This window comes from Symphalangus syndactylus, chromosome 16 (genome assembly GCF_028878055.3).
Source record: "Symphalangus syndactylus isolate Jambi chromosome 16, NHGRI_mSymSyn1-v2.1_pri, whole genome shotgun sequence".
NCBI classification, from domain to species: domain Eukaryota; kingdom Metazoa; phylum Chordata; class Mammalia; order Primates; family Hylobatidae; genus Symphalangus; species Symphalangus syndactylus.
The window spans coordinates 22,768,143-22,795,289 of NC_072438.2; the positions used below are offsets into that span (position 1 = coordinate 22,768,143).

Here is a 27,147-nt window from a genome sequence, read left to right on the forward strand (position 1 = left end):
ATTTAAAAATTTTAGATTTTTTCTCTTTGAACTCACATTTGCATTATATTTGTCCTTGAATTTTATACATTTTTTAAAAAATCAAAACTATGGTCCTTCATATTTAGCTCAATTTATGGAACATGTGTACTACATATATTGGCAAACCAGTAAGCCAAATTGTACTTTCCCTCCAGAAAAATCCTGCCTTTATTTTTCAATTCAAACAAATGTGTTAATTTGCATTGCAAAAAATATTATTAAAACATTGAGGCTGGACGCGATGGCTCACGCCTGTAATTCCAACACTTTGGGAGGCCGAGGCAGGCATATCACTTGAGGTCAGGAGTTCGAGACCAGCCTGACCAACATGGCAAAACCTTGTCTCTATTAAAAATAAAAAAATTAGCTGGGCATGGTGTTGGGCACCTGTAATCCCAGCTATGCAGGATGCTGAGGCAGGAGAATTGCTTGAACTCAGGAGGCGGAGGTTGCAGTGAGCCAAGATCACACCACTGCCCTCCAGCCTGGGCAACAGAGCAAGACTCCATCTCAAAAACAAAAAACAATAAAACCCATAGAACATTGAGAAATAAATTACAAAATGAATCCTATAAGACAGATTATGAAAGGACGTCAAACTTAATATAGATCTAACACAAGTAATGCATCTCATCAATTATAAAAGGAATATAAATTAATATGATAATTCTTACCAGCTAATTTTCAATAAAGCAATGAATGTACAATTTATCAAATAATGACTATATCATTGCTCTAATAAAAATGCGTATCTCTCTCCAGTCAAAAGACAGAGAATGCAGAATGAAGCAAACACAATTCAATCATATGCCATCTACAATAGACACACTAGATTCAAAGCTATAAGTAAGTCCAAAGTGAAAAGACAGAAAATTGTATACCATAAAAACAGTATCCAAAAGAGAAATGGAGTGGCTATACTAGTATCAGACAAAATGGGCTTTAAGACAAGATTTGTTACTAGAGTCAAAAAAAGACATAATGATAATAGGGTCAATTCATCAGGAAGACAAACAAAAAAAACACAAATGCACCTAACAACAGAACCTCCTAAAACATGAAGTAAAATACATAAGTTGAAAGGAGAAATAGACATTTAATAATAATTGGAAACATCAATAACCTACTTCCAATAATGGCTGAAGACTTGAACAACACTATAAACTAACTAGATGTAACATATCTATAGAAAACTCTAAAAATAGCAGAGCATACATTCTTCTCAAGTATACAGTGAAAATTCTCCATGATAAAGTGTATGTTAAGAGGCCATAAAAAAAAACCTCAATAAATTTAAAGACTGTTAAATCACACAAAGGATGTTCTTCGACCGTCATCGAATACATTTAAAAGTCACAATAACAAATACATTTGGAAAACGCAAATATGTAAAAAGTAATCTAAACACTTTTAAATAACAAATGGTTTTAAAATGTACAAGGCAAATTAGAAAATTATTTGAGATTAATGAGACCAAAAACACAACATACCAAAACTTATTAGGTGCAGCTTAAGCAGTAATCAGAGAGAAATTTGTAGCTGTAATGCTTATTATGAAAAGAAGGAAGATTTTAAATTAATAATCTAAACTTCTATCTTTCAAAACTACCAAGAAGAATAAACTAAAACCAAAGCAAGCAGAATAAATAACATTATAAATATTAAAGCACAAATAAATGAAATAGATAATAAATAGCAAACATCAATGAAATCAAAAGTTACTTATTTAAAAAATCAATAAAATTAATGAACGCTTAGTAAGGCTGAACAAGAAAAGAGGAATCAAATTATTAAAATCAGGAATAAAAAAGGAGACCTCAGCACCAACCTCATAGAAATAAAAAGGATTAGAAGAGAACACTATGGACAGGATGCAGTGACTCACATCTGTAATTCCAGCACTTTGGGAGGCCAAGGCAGGAGGATCACTTGAAGCCAGGAATTCGAGACCAGCCCAGCAACAAAGCAAGGCATCATCTCTACAAAAAAATTAATTAAAAAAAAGTAAATAATAACTTTTTAAAAAAGAGAATGCCATTAACAATTGTATATCAACAAATTAGAAAGCCTAGATGAAATAAACAAATTCCCAAACACCAACAACTCATACTAAAATAAGAAGAAATGAAAAGTCTGAATAGATTATAACAAACACAAATTGAATTAACAATTTCTTTATTATACTTTAAGTTTCAGGGTACATGTGCACAATGTGCAGGTTAGTTACATATGTATACATGTTCCATGTTGGTGTGCTGCACCCAGTAACTCGTCATTTAACATTAGGTATATCTCCAAATGCTATCCCCCACCACCCCACAACAGGCCCCGGTGTGTGATGTTCCCCTTCCTGTGTCCATGTGTTCTCATTGTTCAATTCCCACCTATGAGTGAGAACATATGGTGTTTGTTTTTTTGTCCTTGTGACAGTTTACTGAGAATGATGGTTTCCAGCTTCATCCATGTCCCTACAAAGGACATGAACTCATCATTTTTTATGGCTGCATAGTATTCCATGGTGTATATGTGACACATTTTCTTAATCCAGTCTATCATTGTTGGACATTTGGTTTGGTTCCAATCTTTGCTACTGTGAATAGTGCCGCAATAAACATACATGTGCATGTGTCTTTATAGCAGCATGATTTATAATCCTTCGGGTATATACCCAGTAATGGGATGGCTGGGTCAAATGGTATTTCTAGTTCTAGATCCCTGAGGAATCGCCACATGGACTTCCACAATGGTTGAACTAGTTTACAGTCCCACCAACAGTGTAAAAGTGTTCCTATTTCTCCACATCCTCTCCAGCACCTGTTGTTTCCTGACTTTGTAATGATGGCCATTCTAACTGTGTGAGATGGTATCTCATTGTGGTTTTGATTTGCATTTCTCTGATGGCCAGTGATGATGAGCATTTGTTCATGTGTCTTTTGGCTGCATAAATGTCTTCTTTTGAGAAGTGTCTGTTCATATCCTTCACCCACTTGTTGATGCGGTTGTTTTTTTCTTGTAAATTTGCCCTTTGTCAGATGAGTAGATTGCAAAAATTTTCTCCCATGCTGTAGGTTGCCTGTTCACTCTGATGGTAGTTTCTTTTGCTGTGCAGAAGCTCTTTAATTAGATCCCATTTGTCAATTTTGGCTTTTGTTGCCATTGCTTTTGGTGTTTTAGACATGAAGTCCTTGCCCATGCCTATGTCCTGAATGGTACTGCCTAGGTTTTCTTCTAGGGTTTTTATGGTTTTAGGTCTAACATTTAATTCTTTAATCCATCTTGAATTAATTTTTGCATAAGGTGTAAGGAAGGGATCCAGTTTCAGCTTTCTACATATGGCTAGCCAGTTTTCCCAGCACCATTTATTAAATAGGGAATCCTTTCCCCATTTCTTGTTTTTGTCAAGTTTGTCAAAGATCAGATGGCTGTAGATATGCAGCATTATTTCTGAGGGCTCTATTCTGTTCCATTGGTCTATATCTCTGTTTTGGTACCAGTACCATGCTGTTTTGGTTACTGTAGCCTTGTAGTATAGTTTGAAGTCAGGTAGCATGATGCTTCCAGCTTTGTTCTTTTGGTTTAGGATTGACTTGGCAATGCAGGCTCTTTTTTGGTTCCATATGAACTTTAAAGTAGTTTTTTCCAATTCTGTGAAGAAAGTCATTGGTAGCTTGATGGGAATGGCATTGAATCTATAAATTACCTTGGGCAGTATGGCCATTTTCATGATATGATTCTTCCTACCCATGAGCATGGAATGTTCTTCCATTTGTTTGTATCCTCATTTATTTCATTGAGCAGTGGTTTGTATTTCTCCTTGAAGAGGTCCTTCACATCCCTTGTAAGTTGGATTCCTAAGTATTTTATTCTCTTTGAAGCAACTGTGAATGGGAGTTCACTCACGATTTGGCTCTCTGTTTGTCTGTTATTGGTGTATAGGAACGCTTGTGATTTTTGCACATTGATTTTGTATCCTGAGACTTTGCTGAAGTTGCCTATCAGCTTAAGGAGATTTTGGGCTCAGATGATGGGGTTTTCTAGATATACAATCATGTCATCTGCAAACGGGGACAATTTGACTTCTCTTTTCCTAATTGAATACCCCCCTGGCCAGGGCAATCAGGCAGGAGAAGGAATTAACAATTTTTAAACTTTCCACAAGGAAAGTCTAGGCCCAAATGGCTTTACTCGCCAATTCTACCACAAACTTAAAGAAGAATTAATATCAATACTTCACATACTATTAACAAAAAAATTATAAGAAGTAATACTTCCCAACTCATTCTATGAGACCAGTATTAGTTACTCTAATACCAAAAACTGATGAAAACATCACAAGAAAAAAACACCACAAGCTGATAACCCCCATAAACATACATGCCAATATTCTCAACAAATTGCTTGCAATCCAAATCCAATAACATATAAAAAGGATTATACACCATAACCAAATGAAATGTATCCCAAGAATACAAGGTTGGCTTAAAATACGAAAATCAACCAATTTAATATACTATATGAATACAATAAACCATAAAACTACAATTATCTTAATAGATGGAGAAAAAGCAGTAAAGTGGTGATAACTTGTATATCAATTGCATGGTGAAATAATAATTTGCATATATTGATTTAAATAAAATACATTACTCAAGTTAATTTCACTTGTACCTTTTTAATTTTTAAAATGTGACTAGTGCACACCTGCAATTCCAGCAGTTTGGGAGGCCAAAGCAGGAAGCTAGCTTGAGTACAGGAGTTGGAGACCAGCCTGGGCAACATAGCGAGACCTCATCTCTACAAAAACTTTAAAAAAAAATTAGCTAGGCATTGCAGTGTACGTCTGTAGTCCTAGCTACTTGGGAAGCTGAGGTGGGAGGCTGCAATGAGCTATGATCACACCACTGCCCTCTAGCCTGGGCAACTGAGCCACAACCTGTCTCTAAAAAATAAAATGTGGCTACTAGAAAAGTTCACATTACATATATAGCTCACATTTATGTCTTGTGTTGTATTTCTATTGGACCACAATGATTTAGACATATCCTAGTTTGAAGATCAGTGCTCTAACAGCATTTGGTGTTTTCATACATATTTCTCTGTTATTTATCAGAGGAGAAAACAGAGAATGAGGATAGTTAACATGCCCAGGTAAATATAACCCATCCCATCGATATCAGAACTGGTAGTGGGATTCAGTAATATCCTTAAAGTCAGAGTTTGCCCTAATTGCATAACTGGTCTCTGGTCTTTCTTAGAGGGATAAAACAGTCATTGAATATGTTTAACATTTAACTTTCAGAAATTTTTTATGTTTTCCAGATCCAAGAGGAATTTAGCTTTTTTTTTTTCTCATTTTTTATTTGGATATCTCATTCCACTGCTAGCAATCAAGGATTTCACTGCCATTACCAGCCTCCATGTTGTCTGGTAACTGTTTTGCTTTGTTTTTGCTTTGGTTATCCATTCTCCAGGACTACCAGTGTTCAAGCTGGCTTTCTCATCTACTCTTTACCTTGAACTGCATAGCAGATGACAGCTAAGGTGTTTTTTCTGTTTGTTTAAACATCTGTTTTCTGTCAAACAGTGTAGAAGACTCTCTACTTAAAATATCACTAATTATCATCACCATAGCCCCTGCTTCACAGGTAATGTTTGTCTTTACCTTCACAGATGAGAATACTGAGGTTCCCAAAGTTTAACTGCCAAAGTTACATAGTAACAGAGGAAGTCGGACTAAAAGCCACGTCTCTGACTCCGTAGACCTGGTGTGTCCATCATATCACTCCTCCCTATCTCTTAATATGGGATGAATATGCATCAACTGTGGGCCTACAAACAACAGTATTTTCATATATACGATTCATGTCCTTATGAAAATCTTAGAGTTTCTTATTCTCCGTACCAGTTTGTCTATCTTTTTTCTATTGAAAATTGAGGTCTGTTTTTTCTTATTGTTATGAATTGCATACTCCAATGTTAGTACAATGGCTTACACTATAAATGAATTTTGGATGTGAGGTGACATAAAGTCCTACAGTCCTTTCTCAAGTTCCATGAAAAAAAGGAGACAGCAAAAGTGAATTGCTAGCACTGACAATGAAGCACTAACTAACACTAAAATCAAATATCCCTTTTCCCTCCGAATGTTTTTCCTCTCTTGTCTTTACATTTAATCAATCCTTGTACAAAGGCTGGTGATAACGCCTGCTACCATATAAGCTTCATGATATTTCTTTTTAACTGAACATTTACAGCTTCAAAAACAAACATTTAAAATGTTGAATCTTCTAAGATTCTAAACATATTAAGGTCAAATTTGATAGATGCAATGCTCTTCATCTACTTCAAGTCTACATATTTAATATTTAGTCAAGATGCATCACTTTTCTCTGCCTAGAATAATTTATCAATTGAAGCAGTTAGCTTTCCACAATGTGGAAAAATACAATATATCCAATATATACTGCCAGACCCCATTCTTACTATAGGAGAAAAATGAGTAAGCATATGTGAGGAATATCTCTGATTTTCTGTGGGATATGTTATTTTGAAAATAAAATGCTTCTCTCTGAGGTCTCTACTACCAATTTTCATTCATGTAGCTAGGTGTCACTGTGAAGGCTTGAAGGATTATCCCTTCCACTCCTTAACTTTTAGTAGAAGCAGGCACTGTTGCTTAAAAAAAAAAAAAAAAGTTTTATTTTTTGAATTATAATTGTATATTATTATTGGATACACAGTGATGTTATATGTATACAGAGTTGAATGACTGAATCAAGCCAGTTAACATAACCATCAGCTTAAATACTTATCATTTTAAATCTAACTACAACTTTCTACCCTTTGACTAACATTCCCTGTTCTCCCAGCCCCTGGCCTCGATAGCCACCATTCTATTCCCAGCTTCCATGAATTTGATTGTGTTAGATTCCACATATAAGTGAGAACATTTAGTTTTTACCTTTCTGTACCTGGCTTATTTCACTTATATAATATCCTCCAAGTTCATCTACGTTGTTGCAGATAGCCAGATTTCCTTCTTTTTTAAGGCTGAATAGTATTCCACTGTGTATATATGCTACATTTGCTTTATCCATTCATCTATTGGTGAACACTTTTAGGTTGTTTCCATGTCTTCACTACTGCGACTAATGCTACAGTGAACACAAGAGTGCAGACATCGCTTCGACATACTGGTTTCAAGTCCTCAGGATATATATATATACCCAAGCACCGTTTTTAAGCGTGTGTCCCTGTGACTCTGTTTTGCTCAGGTACTTGCTGAGCAGTGGCCCACTCTTTGTCTTTGCTTCTAGCACTAACCTGAGGGCCAACTAATGAAGCAAGAGACTGAGAAATGAGGAGATGGGGGCATTAATCTCAGTCTATGCAAACCATCTCAAGCAAATGACTTTACCTCTGGGCTTTGGTTTTCCAACAATAAAAAAAAAATATTATTTGCTTTATCTACTCACAAAGTATATTGTGACAAGAAAAAGAAATAATAGAAATCCCATTTCAAGCCAGGATTGAGATGAGCTTCGGTGTGTAATTTTTTCTGCCTTCTTGCTAGATTTGCCTTACCTCAATATTCTGTATAGATCACAAGGCTCCACCAATGACCAGCCTGGCAAGGTCATATTGCAGCAAGTAGGATTCCAATTTAGTAGGTCAGTTTCAGCCTACAATCTCACTGTTTATGACTCTGCCCAGACAATTAGGGTTGGCAATTATCATAACTGATGTCAACAGTATTTATTTACAGCCTCTGTGAGGATGTACAGAATAATGGATATGTTTTCTGTTCTTTTCACAGTTATACCTATAGTGCCTTGCACAGTGTCTGGTACAGAGCAGGCACTCAACAAAGAGTTTCTGAATACCTAAATCAATCAATAAGAACTAGGAAAATTAAAGAACATATAAGGCATAGCAACTGCCTACAAAGACTTGTAATTCAATCGAGTTCACATGGCCTTAAAGATACAAGATAAGTAGCAATAGAGAAGCAAGTCAGTCTACGTAAGGGCCCAGTGAGCATCGTGGCAGAAATTACTGGAGAGACTGACAGGTTCTCTCCTAGGTGGGGGTATTGGAGTGGGATGAAAAATCCCCCAGGGTGCCACAAAGGGTAACAAAGACCTTCTATTAAGTTTTGGGGCTATACTTTGTCATCAGGGGAAGATTCTTGATATTTTTCTTTGTCAATGAGTTCATCTTTGTATGGCATAATAACCAGAATGGAGATCGTAATAACCAGAATGAAACTTTTAGTTTGGTATTGTCAAGGAAAAAATACTGGGAAGGAAAATAACTTTTTTGTCATTGTTATTATGGTTATTCATTTTATTTTTTCTCCAGTAAACATAAGGCAACAATGCTACAGTTATCCACAAAATGGCTCATGTCTTTGTAAAGCATGCTTTGCAAACATCTGCCTCTTTCCTTCCTTCCATCTCCCTTCTTCCTTTCCTTACCTTGTTTTCTCCTTTTCTTCATCTTTTCTTCTTACAGCATTCATTGGGCAATTACTAGTCAACAAATACTTATTGGGCACTTGTGTTCCAGGTACGTGAAAGGCAAGGGGAATGCGGAGATACATGAAGGAATTACATTTGAGCAACATTTCTGCAGTATAATTGACAGAGGTTGACAATTGTCTTGGGAGGGTGAGAGATGAAGGAAGAGGATGACTCATGTTTCAGCTTGAGAAACTGGTTGTGTGATGATGACGTCAGCCAAGACAAGACGCAAAATAGGAGAAGCAGATTTTAGGGAAGATGTTGAATGCAGGTATAGACACGTTGAATTCATGTGGCTGAAGGACACCCAGGTCAAACTGTTAAACAGGCCGCTGGAAATACGATTTTGACCATGAGGATAAAGAGATAGATTTGGAAGACATTAGCATTTAGATGATGTTTGAAAACATGATAAAAATTCATCCAGAAAAAATAGGTAGAAATATAGAAAAGGACCAGAAACATAAGCCTAAGGAACTCTCACACGTAAAGAATATGTAAGGAGAAAGCGACGGAGGAAATTATGAAGGAAAGTTTAGAAAAGTAGGAGAACTAGAAGTAATTGAGGATGGTACTACTCTTGAGTGCCACATCAATAAAGCACCTTGAAGTTGGACAAGGTCAGAATGAATCTTAATTTCTACTTTCTCCTTTTCCAACTCCAAACCAGAACTAATTAGCTCCCATCTAAAGACTCAAAGCTTTCCCATTCTGTGGGGCTAATTACATTTATGGGCATGGGCTCTGCCACAGAAAGAAACCAGCAGCATGGAGATAAGGCATCCAGTTGACCTTAACCGCAGTGCCTCCTGAACTGGTTCCGTTTCTATGAGCTGGGGTCTTGACTCCTTTCTTTGTTCAAGCTCCTGCAATGAACCCCTGTGTTCCTGGAGCCTGGAGTCCCAGTCCCAACTCTAGGCTCCTGAGACAGAAGTCTTGCCCATTGTACTCCAGGGTTATCTAATCCCCAGTGTTACAGTCCTGGGATGACTTACCTGTCTTCATGCACTTATCCTATATCTGACAATGCCTGGAATTATTTTTGGCTTGTTTAAGAATCCTAGGAGCATCTGCATGGTGCTTGGATAGCTTCTGAAAACAAATTAACAATTTATAAACAGACCCTTGTATTACTATTGTATTCCTTTAGCTATCATTTCCTAAAATTGCTATTTATTAATTCAACAATCCCTTTATTCAGTGCATGCATTTCCCAACTCTTGAAAGCCTACTATGTGCAAGGCATTGTTGTAAGTGCTGAGGATACAACAGTGAACAAAACAGGCATGGACCTTTCCTCATGGGCTTGTGATCTCAGAGAGAGGACAGATAAATAGTTCAAGCACATAGTGGGTCAGATGGAAAAACAAACACCTTATGAGGAATAAGAAGGCTGGGAAAGAGTCGGGGGGGGTTGTTATTTTACAATGGTGGTCAGGAAAGACATCACTGAAAAATGACTTTTAGCAGAGACCTAAGTGAGAGAGACATGAAAAAAAAATGATAAAAACATGATTAAGTGAGCCCTGTTGCTACTTAGGAGACAAGTATTCCAGGTGTAGGAATCGTGAGGGTAAAGACCCTAAGGCTGAATTGGCCTGGGCTGTTAGAGAAATAAGCATTCCACTGTAGGGAAGCTCTCAGAGGGGTTAGTGGTGGCAGGAGCGATTCCGAAGAAACTTTTGGTTATTAAAATGTTTTGACTTCTATTCTGAGAAAATGTAAGTATTTAGTCAGAGGAGTTGACATGACCTGTCTTCCATTTCAAAAGTATCATCCCGACTGCTATGCTGGGAATAGACTGGAGAGGGGCAAGATGAGAAGCTGGCATACAAGTTAGTAGGTGAGAGCAACGATGTAGCCTGGCCCAGGCTGCTTGTGGTGAGAATGGGGTGAAGTGCTTGGATTCTGGATATACAGGCACTCCTTGCTTTATTGTGCTCTGCTACACTGTGCTTCTCAGATAATGTATTCTTTACAAATTGAAGGTTTGTGGCAACCCTGCATCAAGCAAGTCTATCAGCACAATTTTCCCAACAGCATGGCTCAATTTGTATCTCTGTGTTACATTTTGGTAATTCTTGCATTATTTAAAGCTTTGTCATTATTATTATATCTATTTTGGGGATCTGTGATCATAATATTAATGTTACTAGTGTAATTGTTTTGGGACACCATAAACCACAACCATATAAGACAATAATCTAATCAATAAAGGCTTTGGGCCTCCCTATTCCCTGAGACACAACAATATTGAAATTAGGCCAATTAATAACACTCTAATGACCTCTAAGTATTCCAAGTGAAAGGAAGAGGCACGTGTCTCTCACTTTAAATGAAAAGCTAGAAATAATTAGGCTTAGTGAGGAAGGTATGTGGAAAGCTGAAATAGGTTGAAAGCTGGGCCTCTTGCACCAAGTAGTCAGCAAGTTCTGAATGCAAAGGGAAAGTTCTTGAAAGAGATGAAAAGTGCTAATTCCAGTGAGCACATGAGTGACGAGAAAGTGAAACAACTTTATTGCTGATATAGAAAAAGTGTGAATGGTCTGGATAGAGAAAATTAAACCAGCCACAACATTCCCTTAAGCTGAAGCCTATTCCAGAGCAAGGCCCTAACTCTCTTCAATTCTATGAAGGCTGTGAGAGGTGAGGAAGCTGCAGAAGAAAAAAGTTTGAAGCTAGCAGAGGTGGGTTCGTGTTTAAGGAAAGAAGCCATCTTCGTAACATAAAAGTGCAAGGTAAAGCAGAAAGTGCTTATGGAGAAGCTGCAGCAAGTTATCTAGAAATCTAGCTAAGATAATTGACGAAGGTGGCTACACTAAATAATAAGTTTTCACTGTAGAAAAAACAGCCTTCTATTGGAAGAAGATATCATCTAGGACTTCCATAGCTGGAGAAGTCAATGCCTAGCTTCAAGCTTCAAAAGACAGACTCTTTTCTTAAGGGCTAATGTAGCTGGTGACCTTAACTTGAAGCCAATGCTCATTAATCATTCTGAAAATCCTAGGGCCCTTAAGAATTCTGCTAAGTCTACTCTGCCTGTGCTCGGTAAATGGAACCACAAAACTTGGAAAGAGCATAGTTTACTGAACATTTTAAGTCTACTGTTGAGATCTACTGCTTAGAAAAGAAGATTCCTCTCAAAATATTACTGCTCATTGACTATGTACCTGGTCACCCAAGAGCTCTGATGGAGATGTACAAGATAATTGTTGTTCTCATGCCTGCTAACCTAACATCCATTCTGCAGCCCATGGATTCAGGAATAATTATGAGTTTCAAGTATTATTATTATTATTTTTGAGACAAAGTCTGGCTCTGGCTGTAAGACTGGAGTGCAGTGGCACTATCTTGGCTCCCGGCAACCTCCGCCTCCCAGGTTCAAGCGATTCTCCTGCCTCAGCCTCCCGATTAGCTGAGATTACAGGCATGCACCACCATGCCCAGCTAATTTTTGTATTTTTAAAAATGAACGGTTTTCACCATGTTGGCAAGGCTGGTCTCGAACTCCTGACCTCTAGTGACCTGCCCGCCTTGGCCTCCCAAAGTGCTGGGATTGTTTTGAAATAAAGCTGCTATTAAGCAATTCTTTTAATAATGCAACAAATTCCTCTTTATAATTCTATTTTCATTTTAAAATTTAAAATCACTAAGTTGTCACCAGGACGGCCTCAAGTATTATTTTAGAAATAAATTTCATAAGGCTATAGCTGCCATCGTGATTTCTCTGATGGATAAGGGCAAAGTAAATTGAAAACCTTCTGGAAGGGATTCACCCTTCTAGCTGCCATTCAGAATATCTGTGACTCATGGGAGGTAAAAATATCAACATTAACTGGAGTTTGGAAGAAGCTGATTCCAACCCTCTTGGATGACTTCGAGGGGTTCAAGACTTCAGTGAAGGAAGTTACTGCAGATGTGGTAAAAAATAGCAAGAGAACTAGAATTAGAAGTGGAGCCTGAGGATGTGACTGAATTGCTGCAATATTACAATAAAACTTGAAAAGAGAAGGAGTTGCTGCTCATGAATAAGCAAAGAAAGTGGTTTCTTGAGATGGAATCTACTCCTGGTGAAGATGCTATGAACACTGTTGAAATGACAAGAAAAGATTTAGAATATTACATAAATTTAGATGATAAAGCATTAGCAGGTTTTGAGAGGACTGACTAATTTTGAAAGAAGTTCTATGGACAAAATGCTATCAAACAGCATTGCATGCTACAGAGAAATCTTTCATGAAAGGGAGATTCAATCTATGTGACAAATTCTATTTTTGTCTTAAGAAATTGCCACAACCACCTCCGCCTTCAGCCACCACCATGCTGATCAGTCAGCAGCCATGAATGTCAAGACAAGACCCTCCACTGACAAAAAGATTATAACTTGCTGAAGGCTCAGATGATCATTAGCACTTTTTAGCAGTATTTTTAAATTAACGTGTGTATATTTTTCAGAATAATGCTACTGTGCACTTCTTTAAACATAATTACAAGTTATGTTTAGACTATAATTGAGAAGTTATGTTTAGACTATAATATACTGTAAACATAACTTTTACATGCACTGGGAAACCAAAAAATTGGTGTGACTTGCTTTATTGGGATATTTGCTTTATTGTGGTAATCTGGAACCAAACCCACGATATCTCTAGGTTATGCCAATAATTTAAAGGTAGGACAAGCAACATGTTCTGATGGCTTGGATATGATGCAAGAAGGATAGAAGTGAAGAATGACTCCAGGGTTTTTGGCCTGAGCAACTAGAACAATGGAGTGCCAAATGGGAACTAGAACAATGGAGCGCCACAGGGATCGGGACCAGTGAGGCAGGGAGTTTAATTTTTGACATGTTTAATTTGAGGTATCTATGAGACAGTCAAATGGGCAAGTTGTTCAGGCAATGTAAAAGCAGAAAAAGAAGGCAGTAGCTAAAGGAGGGAGAATATAAGGTCAAAAGGTTTTGGCTTTATTTTTCAAAGGTGAGACCTAGTAAAGCAAGTTTTTGTGCACATGGAAGTGTTTCCTGGAGAGGAAAGAGGTCATGATGAAGGGGAGAGAGAGAAAACTGTTGGAGCCCATGTCTTGAGTAGGTTAGAGGTAGGATCTGCTCCGCCAGTGGAGAGGCTGGCCTTAGACAGGAGTGTGGACAGATGGGCCATCCATTGTATCGAGAGGGAAGGCAAGGTGTGCAGGGAGAGATGCAGGGAAACTGTGGAAATTCTCCTGTGGTTGCTTCTCTTTTCTCCGTGAAATAAGCATGTAGCTCAGCAGCTGAGAGTGCTATATGCTAGCAGATGCATGTAGGAGAGATGTGACAAGAGGTTTTCAGATTGAGCAGAATGTTTGAAATGGTCTCCTAGGACAGTGGTTTTTCAGCTCATAATCTGATAGAGGGTGTTAAAACCAACTTTGTAATTTGAGATCAAACGTGATTTTAAAATGAAAATAGAATTATAAAAAGGAGTTTGTTGCATTATTAAAAGAATTGCTTCATAGCAGGTGTATTTCAGTTGCATGAGTGTGTACTTGCACATATATTGGGTTGTAGCAAAAATATTTTTAAAAACACTTGCCCAGGACAGTGGGAGTAAATGAATAAGGGACTGTCAAATACAAAGTCAAGGTCCTAGTTAATGATCATGAGTCAAAATATTTTCACGTAAAAAACAAACAAACAAAAATCATTAAATGGACTCATAAGATCTTGGCATACAAACTGCTAGAGGACCATAGTCCCTCCTCACCACTTGCTGCTCCTTCTCCCTACCCCACTCCACTCTCCACTCTAGGAAATCTTTTCATTTGAATATTTTCAATAAGGGCAAGATCACCAGCTTACAAGATGTCAGAAAGTAACTTTCTGCTCTGAAAAAATGGGGCCCTCACAAAAGCAGTGAGTAGAGGCCCTGGCAGGATTTGGAATTTGGTGTACTTAATATGAAGTTTGACATTATTATGTAATAACAAACTTGATGGCTTTTCCCCATTTCAGAGAGCTCTAAATCCTCTAAGACAAAACTAGTACCAGAGCACTAAGAAATCTTGTTTTTGTTCAAAACTCTAGCCCAGAAAGGAACCAGTTAGCTTTTAAAACTATGTGCTCTCTCCTCTTTACTAACTGCGGTGTTAGTAATGGATAATTGAGCTAAGGTTTATACCTGTATTTTCCCCCTATTTCAAGATTTGTTGTTGGATCTGCAAATGATTCCAATCAAATACAACTGTACTTGGAAAAAAATTCATCCGTTGTTAAGACTTTACATTCCTTAGTTGCAGAAGTAGTTTTTTTTCCTGCACAATACCTTTTAAAAAATGAATATTTAAGATGTCAGTATGTACTGTGAAAATAACCATTTATATTTTAAATTCTGAGCTCAGGTTATTTTCTAGACATTGTAATTTAGAATAAAAATACTTCTCCAGTTCTACATTTTGCCTGATTGTTAAAAATGATTTTGAAATTAATTAAGTTGAACCAATTTTCTATTCTATTCAACTGACCAAATTCTGAACCATTTGAGTTTTTTTAAAAGTACTTTTTCCTTATTGTAAAGGCAACATAAAACTTGGCTCATTGGGCAGGATAGCAGAGATAAACATTATACATGAAATATAGTTCCCTGGGGGCAATGTTGCTCTCTTTCTACCGTGTTTATTTCGATTTATATAAATGAGACACTGAACAGAAGTAGAATTCAAATAGAGAATGAGGACTTATAAAAATGTACACTCTGCCTACATCAGTAAGAGTATGCTAATTTATAAAATTAAATATTTAATCTTAGTTCACTTGTAAACCAAAATCAAGTAAAGTCTGAATCCACCTTCTATTGCTTTGGGGGTTTGAGTCTATATTCTAGGATTCATTTAATAGTTTCATTTTTCTAAGCATCAAGCAAAACAGTTAAAATTACAAAACAGGAACATGAAGTTCATCTCATCATGTAGTATGGATCACTGTTATTCCTTATCTAGACCTTCAAATACTTTATGTAAAAGGTTTCCATTCCAAAGGAAACACACAGGATTAGTTCCTCCTCTAATGCTTCTAAAGAGCTCTACCATGGAAAGCTCTCTCCCTTCCATTTTGCAAGTCTCAACAAGTCTGCTGCTGAGTCAGAACCTCCTTTTTTCCCTGATGTAAGAACTATTTCTCCCTTGAAAATTCATAAACCTTAGGAATAAATTAGAGTCTCCCTGGGGGGAAGGGGCGGGGACGCCGGAATGAACGTGGTGGGGAGGAGTCCCACGCTGCAGCCCTGATGATGGCACACGAAACGCTTTTATGAAGCGGAGCTGGCCCGGGGTTACCATGGGAGCTCGCCGTGAAACCCGTTCCACCCATCCGAGTGTGTAAATAACCACGCGGAGCGTGTTTGTTCCAGGGACTTTGTTCCTTCTTACCCAAGTGAAAATGCCTGGAATATAGCCGAGGCTCCGAGGCTTCATGTTTACCCTACAGAAACACCCTCGGCGGCTATAGGATGTCGGTGACAGCACCCCTACCAACGCCTAAAAACAGAAACAAGCTTAGAGGGCGCTTTCTAGGGCGACAAGGAGGCCCTAGATCGGGGACTTGGGGTCTAGAGTTGCAGGTCGAGGCGCTCAGCGGACTTCAGGCCTGCAGAGCCCAGATGCCAGTTCACCACAGGACCCCCGGGGCTGGGCCGAGCTCCAGCGTTGCGCTGGGGGCCCCTCGGGCGCCTATTTCTACGCGGGCTCGCACAGTGCAGGCGCCGGTCGGGGTCCCGGGCCTCAGTTTCCCCCGCGGGCCAGCCCCGCTCTGGGAAGCCCGAGTGGTGCAACAGGGCTTCTCCCCACCCAGGGCGGAACCGAGGTGACAGGAAGGAGGAGGCACCGCGAGGGGCGGAGACGCGTGCGACCCGGGCAGACTCTGCGCGGATCCCGCGCCAGGGAGGGGCCGTTGCCCAGGAACCGTCCCTCCCTCCCGCGCGTGCTTGCCCTCGTGCGCGCGCCCGCCCAGTGCTCCCGACCACTGTTTGCCAGCCGACCCCCACCCCAACCGGCCTGTCCATTTACCCGGGAGCGGAGAGACCCAAAGAGACACGCCGCTCGCTCCCGCCCTCCCGGGAGCGCGAGCGCGCCCTCGGCTGCGTCTGCATATTAATGAGGGGCGGGGAGGGGCGACCGGGGGCGCGGTGGCCTCGCGCCCGCGCGTGCCGGGACGCACCGCGGGGGGCGGCGCGATTGTGAGGTGGCGCTGACGCACGTTCCGGGGTTCTTAAGCGGCCAGGGCGGCTACGGCGACTGCGACGGCGGCGGCTGCGGCGCCCGAGCCGGTCTCGGGAGGCGGCGGCGGCGGCGGCGATCGCCGCGAGGGGTGGTGGGGCCGAAGTCGGTGCCCCCTGGCTCAGTCACGGTGTCTCTCTCTCTCTCTCACTGACTCCCCCTCCTTCCACCACGGCCGCGCAACCCCAGCGCCGGCGGCTTCCTAGGTGGGGCAGGGGACGAGGAGCGTCTCCTCCCGCTGCCGCCGGCCTGATAAATGAGGGATTTCGGGTTTGGGGTGCTGCAGACCGCCCCGCTCCGAAGTAGCAGTCCCGGGCCCCCGTTCAGCGGCGAGGCGTACGATCCTTACGCCGTGGGGTCCGCCAACCCGCTGCCCTCCGCCACGCCCTTCGGCCCGCTGTCGCCACCACCGTTGCCTGTCACCGGCTTCTTAGAGGCCGCCTCCCCCTTCTCCATCCCCCTTGGCGGCGGCGCGGGCAGCCTGGCCGCCGCCGCTTCCTCTTCCTCCCCGTTCCTGGCGCATCAGCAGACCATGCAGGATGAGCTGCTGCTGGGGCTGACACAGCAGCCGGCGCGGCCGCTTTCGGGGGCGGCGGCCACGGAGAAACTCCCCAACCACCACCCCGGCGGCGGCACGATCGCGGGTGTGACCCACCTCCTCCCCTCCCAGGACTTCAAACCGAGTCTGCACCACCCCTCCTCCTCCTCCGCCTCCTCCTGCTGCTGCTGCCGCACCTCCTCCCCGCAGGACTTCAGTAAGCGGCAGCAGCAGCAGCTGAGCAGCCAGAAGAGGAAAGAGTTCAGCCCTCCCCACCTTCCCCACCCTCCGGACTCGAAGCCGCCGCCGCCTCTGCCGCTCCACTGCCCTGGTCGGTTCAGCTCGCCGCCGCCGCCGCCAGCCGGCCCGCTCCTCCAGCCGGCGCAGCTCGCTCAGCGCCAGCAGCAACAGCCGCCGCAGCAGTTCAGCCTCCCGCATCCGCAGCACCTCTCGCCCCAGGACTTCGCCCCGCGGCAGCGTCCGGCCGACCTGCCCCCGCTCCCGCAGCTCCCTCCCTCGCCGCCCGCAGCCCCGCGGCGCCGCCACGGAGGCGCGGGCAGCCCTCGCAAAACCCCAGCCGCGGGCGAAGGCAGCGCCGCCGAGTCCCCCAATGCGGGCTTGGCCTCCTCGACGCCGCCGGTGAACCCCGCGCCGGGCTCCATGGAGTCCCCCAACCACCCTCTGCTCAACAGTCCCAGTAACCTCCTGCCCGGAGGTGCGCTTGGCGCGGGCGCCTTCAGCAGCCTGCAGAGCCCGGACCTTCCACACCCGGGCAGCGGCGGCGGCGGCGGCGGCAGCGGCGGGGGCGGGGGGCCCCCAGGAGGCGGAGGGGGAGGCGGCTCCGCGTCGCCGCCGCCGCTGCCCGGCTTCGGCACCCCCTGGTCGGTGCAGACCGCGTCGCCGCCACCCCAGCCCCAGCAGCCGCCGCCGACCCAGCCGCAGCAGCAGCCACCGCCACCCCAGCAGCCGCCCCAGCCGCAGCCGCAGCCGCCCGGCTCGTCTGCCACCACCCCGGGCGGCGGCAGCGGCGGCTCGCTCAGCGCCATGCCGCCGCCCAGCCCCGACTCAGAGAACGGCTTCTACCCCGGGCTACCGTCGTCCATGAACCCGGCCTTCTTCCCGAGCTTCTCGCCCGTGTCGCCGCACGGCTGCACTGGGCTCAGCGTGCCGACGAGCGGCGGCGGCGGCGGCGGCTTCGGCGGCCCCTTCTCGGCGACCGCTGTGCCCCCTCCGCCGCCGCCCGCCATGAATTTACCTCAACAACAGCCCCCGCCGCCAGCGGCGCCGCAGCAGCCGCAGAGCCGGAGGTCGCCCGTCAGCCCGCAGCTCCAGCAGCAGCACCAGGCGGCGGCCGCCGCCTTCCTGCAGCAGAGGAACTCCTCTAACCACCACCAGGTACGGCAGGCGGCGGCCTGGCCGCGCCACGGGACCGGGAGACCGCGGGCGGGGGACGGAGGCGGCGGCAGGGCGGCCGGGGACCCGACATTACCCCGGAGAGAAACCGCGACGGGGGCTACTTGCCCAAGTGAGAGTGGGACTGAGAGGGCGGACAACCGTGACAGGACTCGGAACCCCAGCCCCCGGCAGGTTGGGAGGGCAGTGGCCACCGTGGGCTGCGGGGGCGTGGGAGACGAGTTCGCGCTGGGAGCCGCTGTTGGCCGGGCGCCCCCTCGAACGTCCCGGCGCAGCAGTGGAGACTGGGGCAGGGGCTGAATAGCGCCGGGACCGCGGGCGGCCAGGCGCGGCGTCTCAACCCGGCCCTTCTAGCTGGCGCACCCCGGGATCCGCCCCGTGCCCTGGGCCTGGAGGGCCGCCGCCCCGGACCCCAGACTTGGGGAGGCGCGGCGAGGACCGGGGGCGGGCCGGGGGCCTCAGAAGAGCGGCCGTGGGAAATGAACTTGGGCAGGGGAAAAATGATTGCTGGAAAAGGTGCGTGTGGAGGAGCCCAAGACTCTGTCTCGCCGTCCAATGAGGGAAGGCGGAATGGGTTTTTTTCCTTTGGAGTTTGTTTATTCTTAATTGGCCGGCGGGGATCTCGCCTAGAAGCCTCAGCCCCCCGGGCGGTCAATCGAGCTGCTCCCAAAGCTCCGCCGGATCAACCTGCCGGCAGCGCTGCACCCTGGGCCGCCGGCGAGTCGGGAGGGAGCGGCCGACCGCCCTCCTCGCAGGACCTGGTTCCCGCGGGGCCACCTCCTCGGCTGTCACAGGACTGAGAAAGAGAAACTGTTAGTGACGGCTCGGGTTCAAAACGAGATATCCCACGATTGTCTTAGTTTCTGTGCTTTTCAATGTTGGGGTCATGTTTTGTGGGCTTTAAGACAAAACTGAACTTGGATCTGGGATTAGTGTGTTTCCTCGTAGACTTTCGGTACATTTTTTGGTTGCCTTAACCTTCTACAAGGGAATATGTGGGCCATGTGTATTTTCAGTAGGTAATACTGTGAAATGACACTGGGCAGAATTTTTATTTTCCGGATCTTTTTTGATTCAAGATCTTTTTTGTTATTCTCTCAATACAATTTTTGGGTGACCGCTAGATTGGTAAATTGACAGTGAAAGAGTGTCTTGTTGGTTTTGAATCTTGTTAGCATTTGTTGCAGAGTTCATTTTGTTTAAGTCCATTTTCTATTTTCGTGATTAAGGATTGACAGAGACGCAAAATATGACCTTAACCCCATAACTTTTTCAGTTGACCAACGTTTTCAAGGATTAGTCTTTTTGAAGTGAATATTATCTAAATTAACCCAAGTGAAAGTTAAGTTTATCTAAGTTAACCAAAGTGACAGTGAACAGTTTTTGTTGAATCACTGATTTCTTTCTTAGAAAAGAGAATGTGGCATATAAGGATTGAAAATAGGGATTCTGAAATAATGTTCCACTTTTTCATGATTTTTATAACCCTCAGCAACTGTCTTTTGTGTCTCAGGGTCTTCATTTTGTTAACTGGAAACTTGTCCACAGAAAATTATCTATAGGTAATTTTGTATTCTTAAAGTTGTGATACAGAGCGTTGGAAGAACATATACCATGATCCATATTTAACTGTAATTTGCTTTTGGACAAAAGATGGTCTAGCCATGGAGTGTGAGGTCACACAGCTTTCATACGGAATTTTAGATCACTGGAAGATAACTTTGAGCATTAAATCATTTAATAAAGAAAGGAAGGCCCTCAAGAATGAAGTGGTTTGTCCATGGCTCCCTAATTATGCTTTGGAACTCTGTGGAGGAGGAAAGAGTAATAATATACTCATGATTCTGTTAGCATTTAAAAGTTTTTAAAAATTGGTGTTCTAGATCAGGAGTTTCTCTTTTAATTGTCTTTTAAAAAGCAGGTTCAATTTTAAGAGAACTGTATTTATTTTTAGTAACTGTATGGTTCATACTTCTTTAGCTACATCTTAATACCAAAGTATTAAAGTATAAACGTATTGACAGAATTACCAGCAATGAATACTTCTTAAAAAAAAAAACCCAAAACTACAATTATTAGTCTTTTGGTGGATTTACCATTCTTCGATAACTTGACTTGTCTTGCCACAGGTTTGAGATTAGGATGTAATTTACTTTTGAAAATGAATCAACTTTATGGAGACTTGTATCAAGATCTCTAGTGGAATAATCAAAGCATATAGTTAATTGGCAGTATACCTCAGTGGATCCACCTATGGGCAACATCAGATAATTGCTTCAAAGTTCATAGGTAATTAAGTGAAATAAAAACAAGACAAACTATACTAAAACTGGAATAAAATGCCTTAACAGTTAAATAAACAATGCAGAAAAATGACATTGTTTCTATGCTGTCCTTATTTCAAAAGGCAATTTTAATTTGTACAAGAGTAATTCCCACTTTCGTAGTAGTGCGACTTGTTTTGGAAACAAAGTCTATATGTTTCACTTGTATGAGTAGGATATTTTAATTAACAAAGACCATAATTTTAGTTTTGTGCCTAACATAATTAATATGGTTGCTTTAAGATCACCATGTATATCTTTAAGAATCTTCAGAGTTAATGTCAATTTTTTTCTTCATATTATGTGTACAGTTATTTCTGAAGGATAAAAAGGAACTGCATGGTTCTATTTTAGTAACTGTCATAAAATATCATGATATTTATAGTATACAAGAAGATGAAAACTTGACCAGCATCAAATATGATTTCACATAGAAAGATCTCAAGACTTACTTTTATAACCTAGAAAAGATGTATTCTTTTGCCTTTATATATTTCATTCATATAAATTCTTAGGTCTAAATTTGAATTTGAATTTGAATTGTAAACTCTTTAAATGCCGCAATTTAAATAGCTGTGTTTTCCCCAGCCTCTTCTGAAACAGTCTCCCTGGAGCAACCATCAGAGCAGTGGCTGGGGCACTGGAAGTATGTCCTGGGGAGCAATGCATGGCAGAGATCATCGTAGAACCGGAAACATGGGAATCCCAGGAACTATGAATCAGATATCTCCATTGAAGAAACCGTTTTCTGGTAATGTCATAGCACCACCGAAATTTACTCGCTCAACTCCATCACTGACTCCAAAATCTTGGATTGAAGATAATGTGTTCAGAACAGACAACAATAGTAATACACTCTTACCCTTACAGGTAAGAATGGTATGTAAATGACCTTATCTCTAATGTTAATCTTTCAAAATAGAGAGTTGGGTGGTGATGGTAGTGGTATGCTAAAATTAACATTTTTTCAAATAAAGTTTTAATTTTTAAGCATGTAATTTAATTAACAAAGGTTAAAATATACAGAGAAAATTGAGAATGTAAAATAATTCTCTAAACACGCAATGGAAAATAAGCTTAGTAAAACGTAGAAAAACCCATTGTATTTATTAAATATATACTGAAGCTTTCAATTGGCAGCTCTTTAAGAATGCTTTAATTTATAAATTCTAATGGGCCACCAAAATTTGTTTCTCCTTTAATATAGCTAAGCTAATATATTCTGTAATTGTAACTATTCTTAGATTTGACTATGATTGGCTGTATATATATTAGAATATACTTAGTACAGCTGTGATGGTGGCAAAATAATATTAGGGCTTTTTTGCATCTAATTTAAATTTATTTTCACTAATTCACCAATTATTTTTTCTAAATGTGACCTAATATGTTGATTAGACTTTTTTTTTTCAGGCTTTTTATTATTTTGTTGAAGTTCCCTTATGGCTATTGCAAGTGAGGTTTTTGTTTTGTTTTGTTTTTTCTTAAACCTTTAGAGGATGGAATGAGGATTTAAGATAGAGCTTTATTTTTTTTCTTTCTTTCTTTCATTGGGTGGGTATGGGGAAGACAACTGCTCATTTCTGATGAAAACTTCTATGCTATTGAAGGTGAGATCTAGTTTGCAGTTGCCAGCTTGGGGCTCAGATTCACTCCAAGATAGTTGGTGCACTGCAGCCGGAACATCCAGAATAGACCAGGTAGGCTGCACAGTGTATACTTTTTAGGATTTCGGTTAGGAGTTTAGTATTTATATTATGAGTAAGATTTATTATTTACTTTCTTATTATACCAATTGAAACATATGTTAGAGGACACTGAAGCAATTTATTTTTTAAGGATCACCTGCTTTGAACTGTTTAATGTAAGAAAATTTTTATTTTCAAATTTAAGATTAATTAATCCTTTTATAATTCTAAAACATAATAAACTTTTTTTGGAAAAAGGGATTATATACACAAGAGCACCTGACTTTAAACATCAGTCAAACTAAGCAGATTGTATCTCTTTTCAGAATTAAATGCAATTAGGTACAAAATCATATGTTTACTTAACATCCAGCTTTATATTTACTGTTTCATATAGCTTTTCAGTAAATTTTTGTCATGAAGTCTATTTGTTTTGAGATATATTTCTAAAAAAGACTTCTCTTGGTTCAGTTTTTTCACCTTTATTAAAAAATATATAGCCTGGTATTCTAAATTTTGTTACTGCTTTTATACCCTGACTTCTTCCAAATAATCAGTTTCCTATGGAGAAACCGTTAGTCAAAAAGCTGGGAGTTAGCCTTACTCAAATTACATTCACACCTTTGGTGGTTACAGAATGCTCTCTTTCTTCCTGCAAACTGAATTTGAATGTATACTAGGTATCAGGTGGTGAGGATTATTATAGGATATAGAAAACTCAGTCCTTATATATGCAGGTTCTTTCTTACAGAGCTCAAGTTTGAATGAGCATAGACTTAACGTTGTGTGTGTTATATGAATGGAGCTATGTTATTCTAAGTCTCTTCCTTGGTTAATTTATCAACATGAGATGATTTTACAAGTAAGGACATAAACAGATTGATAATAGATTTGTAAGTAACATTCTAATCTAGAAGGTTAGCACTAATTTTGATAATCAACCAACCACTAACAGTTGTTCTAGCCAAGTCCTGCCTGTTTTCCAAAGTAGTCCTGCCAGGGTCTTGACTTAGAAATGGTAGTTACTTCATGCAATTTGCAACATATTGTCTTGTTAATATAAGTTAGCTATTTACGTCTACTCTCTTCTCTACTCTGGTCCAGTTAAGCCTTATTAGTGATGTTTTTATGGTAGCATTTTTGTATTTAAATTCAATACATGAATGCCTAGGAGATGGTATGTTTAGAAGAAAATTAATGTAGTTATTTTGAAGGTGGCAAGAGAAATGTTTTCAGATAGAAAAGGACATGATTACTCTGTGCAGGAAGAAGCAATAGGATGGATACATACATAGGATACATATATAGGAGAAATAAGTATCCATGGAAAAGAATACAAATTAGCTGGCATACAGGGTCCATGAGGCAGGGACAGATGTTGAGAAGTCAGATTCTTGAGCTGATTTCAGTTGGTGGAATGCTAGAGAGGAGATAGGGGTGATAATGAAAGGGAAGCTTTCAAACCAGCCTCCGGGGCTGCCGTCTCACTTAGACTTCAATCAAAGCTACTCTGCTTTTACCTGCATTATAACCTAAGATTTTAGGGAAATTTATTTTAGGAAAAATGATTTTGGTGCTTAAAGATAAACTTATCTGGTAAACTGCTGAGATATTGGCATTCCCTTTGGACTTTTGAGCCAGAGGTGTGATGTGATGAAGTAGAAGACAGTGGTGGGGGAATAAAAGAGATAATGGAAAGTGAATGGAACTGGGAGGAAAGAAGGCCTGAAACCTGGATCTTCTTTCTCTTCCTCATAATCTTTATGACATTGAATGACATAGTTTATGGGCTTTCATGTCTTTGGGTCACAGTTTCCTTATCTGTAAAAGGGGGACCTTGAACTGGGTCATTTAAGGCGTTTCCAGCCAGCTTTTACACTTTCTGTGATCTGTTTTGGCCATTTCTTTTCCTCCATGCTGCCCCACCCCCCTTGCCTCTATTTTTAGAATACAAGCCTCTTGGTTTCTTTGAGCGAAGGGTCTAAGGCATTAGTCTAAGGCAGTGGAGGTAGTATGTGACCTTTCAACTGGACTTAAAAGCAGTGTCATTGTCTTCTCTAAGTTTGTTGTGTGTTTCCATCTTTCCATAAAAGGTTGAGGTATTTGAAGTTGAGCCTCTTAAAAATACAGCAGCTACAAAATGAAATTGATAGCTTAAAATGTTGGATAGTTTCTCATTCTTTGGCAAAATTAAAATTATAGAAGATACTTGGTCACTTAAATATCTGAGGAGATTATTTGCATTTCTGACCTTTTGTCATCATATACAGTGTAATTCTAGTATATTTTTGTTAACAAGTACATTATTTTAAAACATTTTACTTTTTATTTCCTTTAGTCTCAAACTGATTAGGGCCTAGAATATAATACAAAATTCTAGAACTGAAGTCTTAATTCTTATACTTGGATACTGTGGGCTTTACCTATATCAAGAGCTGAACACATAATCGAATTCAATAAATAAGAACTAGTTTTGTAGGTTGATTTTTATTTCTGTTAATATGTAAAATTTTGTGGGTTGGAATTTTATTTTAAATAAGATTTTTTTTAAATAGAAAACCCTCAAATTTAAAACTTTTTAAAAGCAAATATAAATTATTATAAATATTTCTGACTTTAAAATGAGTATTTTATATATCTGTTTCTTTTTTTCTTTTTTTTTGAGACAGTTTCACTCTGTCGCTCAGGCTGAAGTGCAGTGGCATGATCTCATCTCACTGCAACCTCTGCCTCCCAGGTTCAAGCGATTCTCATGCCTCAGCCTTCCCAGTAGCTGTGATTACATACATGCACCACCATACTCGCCTAATTTTTATATTATTAGTAGAGACAGGATTTCACCGTGTTGGCCAGGCTGGTCGCAAACTCCTGATCTCACGTAATCCGCCCACCTCAGCCTCCAGAGTGCTGGGATTACCGGCTTGAGCCATCGCGCCTGGCCAGTATATCTGCATGAATTTGCTTAGGGTTATTAATTACTGTACTTTAAAATGTCATTAGCTCGTTACCCTTGCAAGAATCATACTCAAAAGTTTGAATTCTAAATTATATTACAATGGAATTTGCAGCCAGATCCAGCAATGTGCACTACTTGGAAGGCTGAGGCAGGAGGATTGATTGCCTGAGCCCCAGAGTTGAGTCTAGCCTCGGCAACATAACAAGACACCACCCCCTCTTCCCAAAAAAATAGGAGTTTTCAGTTTAATGTTAAGGTTACGCTATATTTATTCATATGTTTTAAATCAAAGAGTAAATATCCTTTAACTGAGGTTATTATTACTTACAAGTTTACATATGACATATCAGCTCACTGTAAACAAAGTAATGTCTTGCAACAGTAACTGAGTGTGTGAAGCATATACGTGCATGTCCACCTGCCTTCCACCTGGAGAATTATCAATATATCAGCTTTAAATTTTTGCTCTTCCACAAGCTCTACTTGCAGTGCTTGAGCATGTCACATAATAAACTACCTTGAATTAATTGAAAATACTTTCCACTAATCTTTAATAGGCTGTTATGATAATGTGGTAAATCATAATTTGGAGATCTGTCTCAGAAACAATATTCTTTGAGTCTTTACTCACCTTACACACAAAAAAACAATATATAGTTGCATACCAAACCCAATTTGTTTATCTGATAAAGCATTTCTTAAATAGTGGTTTGTAAACCAGATGAACTTCAGGGACATTCATAGTCATCAAACTGTTACATGCCCACTGAAAATGAAAAAGAATGGACTCTTGTATTACAGCTTAAGTAATGGATGCCTTATTTTTGTTTCCTATTCTGTGTTCAGTGCTTTAATTGTTCTTGAAATGTTTTCCACTTGTCTCTTTTAATTCTTGTGAGTACTAGAATAGCTTTGGCCTTTTAAAACATTTGATTGTTTTTTTTCTGAGAATGACTAACACACTTTATTGAGATTCGAAATTAATAAAGAAAATTAAAGAAATGTATCTTCATTCATTCTGCATGTTAGTGTTTTAAATACCCTTAGGATATGGATAAAAAATACTATTCTTTGTCTTGGAGAAGGTAAGAGTCTAGTTAGAAGAATAAGGGTTATCTATATGGAACAACTAGAGAATGAAAAGAGAGCGTATGAGATTGAGTACTACGTTATGCAGTAGAGTAGCACGTCATCTGCTACTGAGTATGGTGCAATAACATTGTGTAACAGGAAAGTATGATCAATATCTACTTAAAATTAAGGACAATATTAGCACTACATTGCTTTATTTTAAAGTAAAAATTAGAGAACTAAACACAAACGTTATAAGTACAATAAAAGCTGATCTTTCTAGTTAAGCAGAATAATACATGTTCAAGCATCTGCTAAATCATTAAAGTATATAGGGTTTTTCTATAATCTTATTTTTCTTTGG

The 27,147-nt window shown here is 40.9% G+C and overlaps 1 protein-coding gene and 2 long non-coding RNA genes across 17 annotated transcripts in view; 1 reads left to right on the forward strand and 2 right to left on the reverse strand.

Annotated features, from left to right (window-relative positions):
- The window catches only part of LOC134732717 (uncharacterized), a 68,206-nt gene extending 49,520 nt beyond the window's left edge, over positions 1–18,686 (reverse strand). For 2 of the 5 annotated variants that reach the window (XR_010116166.1, XR_010116168.1), the window contains exons 1-2: positions 18,587–18,686; positions 1,907–2,000 (exon numbers count right to left, since the gene is read on the reverse strand). This is a non-coding gene — a long non-coding RNA (uncharacterized lncRNA). Of the gene's footprint in view, positions 1–1,906; positions 2,001–16,583; positions 16,668–18,414; positions 18,492–18,586 lie in introns of those variants that run through there. The other 3 variants (XR_010116170.1, XR_010116167.1, XR_010116169.1) reach the window with 3 other exon arrangements.
- On the reverse strand, positions 9,544–16,568 carry LOC129464895 (uncharacterized). The gene is made up of 3 exons (XR_008651798.2): positions 15,948–16,568; positions 14,702–14,845; positions 9,544–9,635 (listed from the first exon to the last, which is right to left on the reverse strand). It is a non-coding gene; the product is annotated as an uncharacterized lncRNA (long non-coding RNA).
- CPEB2 (cytoplasmic polyadenylation element binding protein 2) overlaps positions 17,050–27,147 on the forward strand; it is a 69,047-nt gene continuing 58,949 nt past the window's right edge. For 2 of the 11 annotated variants that reach the window (XM_055246346.2, XM_055246347.2), the window contains exons 1-3: positions 17,050–18,726; positions 21,657–21,938; positions 22,679–22,768. In XM_055246346.2, coding sequence (XP_055102321.1) covers positions 17,050–18,726; positions 21,657–21,938; positions 22,679–22,768 — 2,049 coding nt within the window. The other 9 variants (XM_055246349.2, XM_055246351.2, XM_055246350.2 and 6 more) reach the window with 7 other exon arrangements.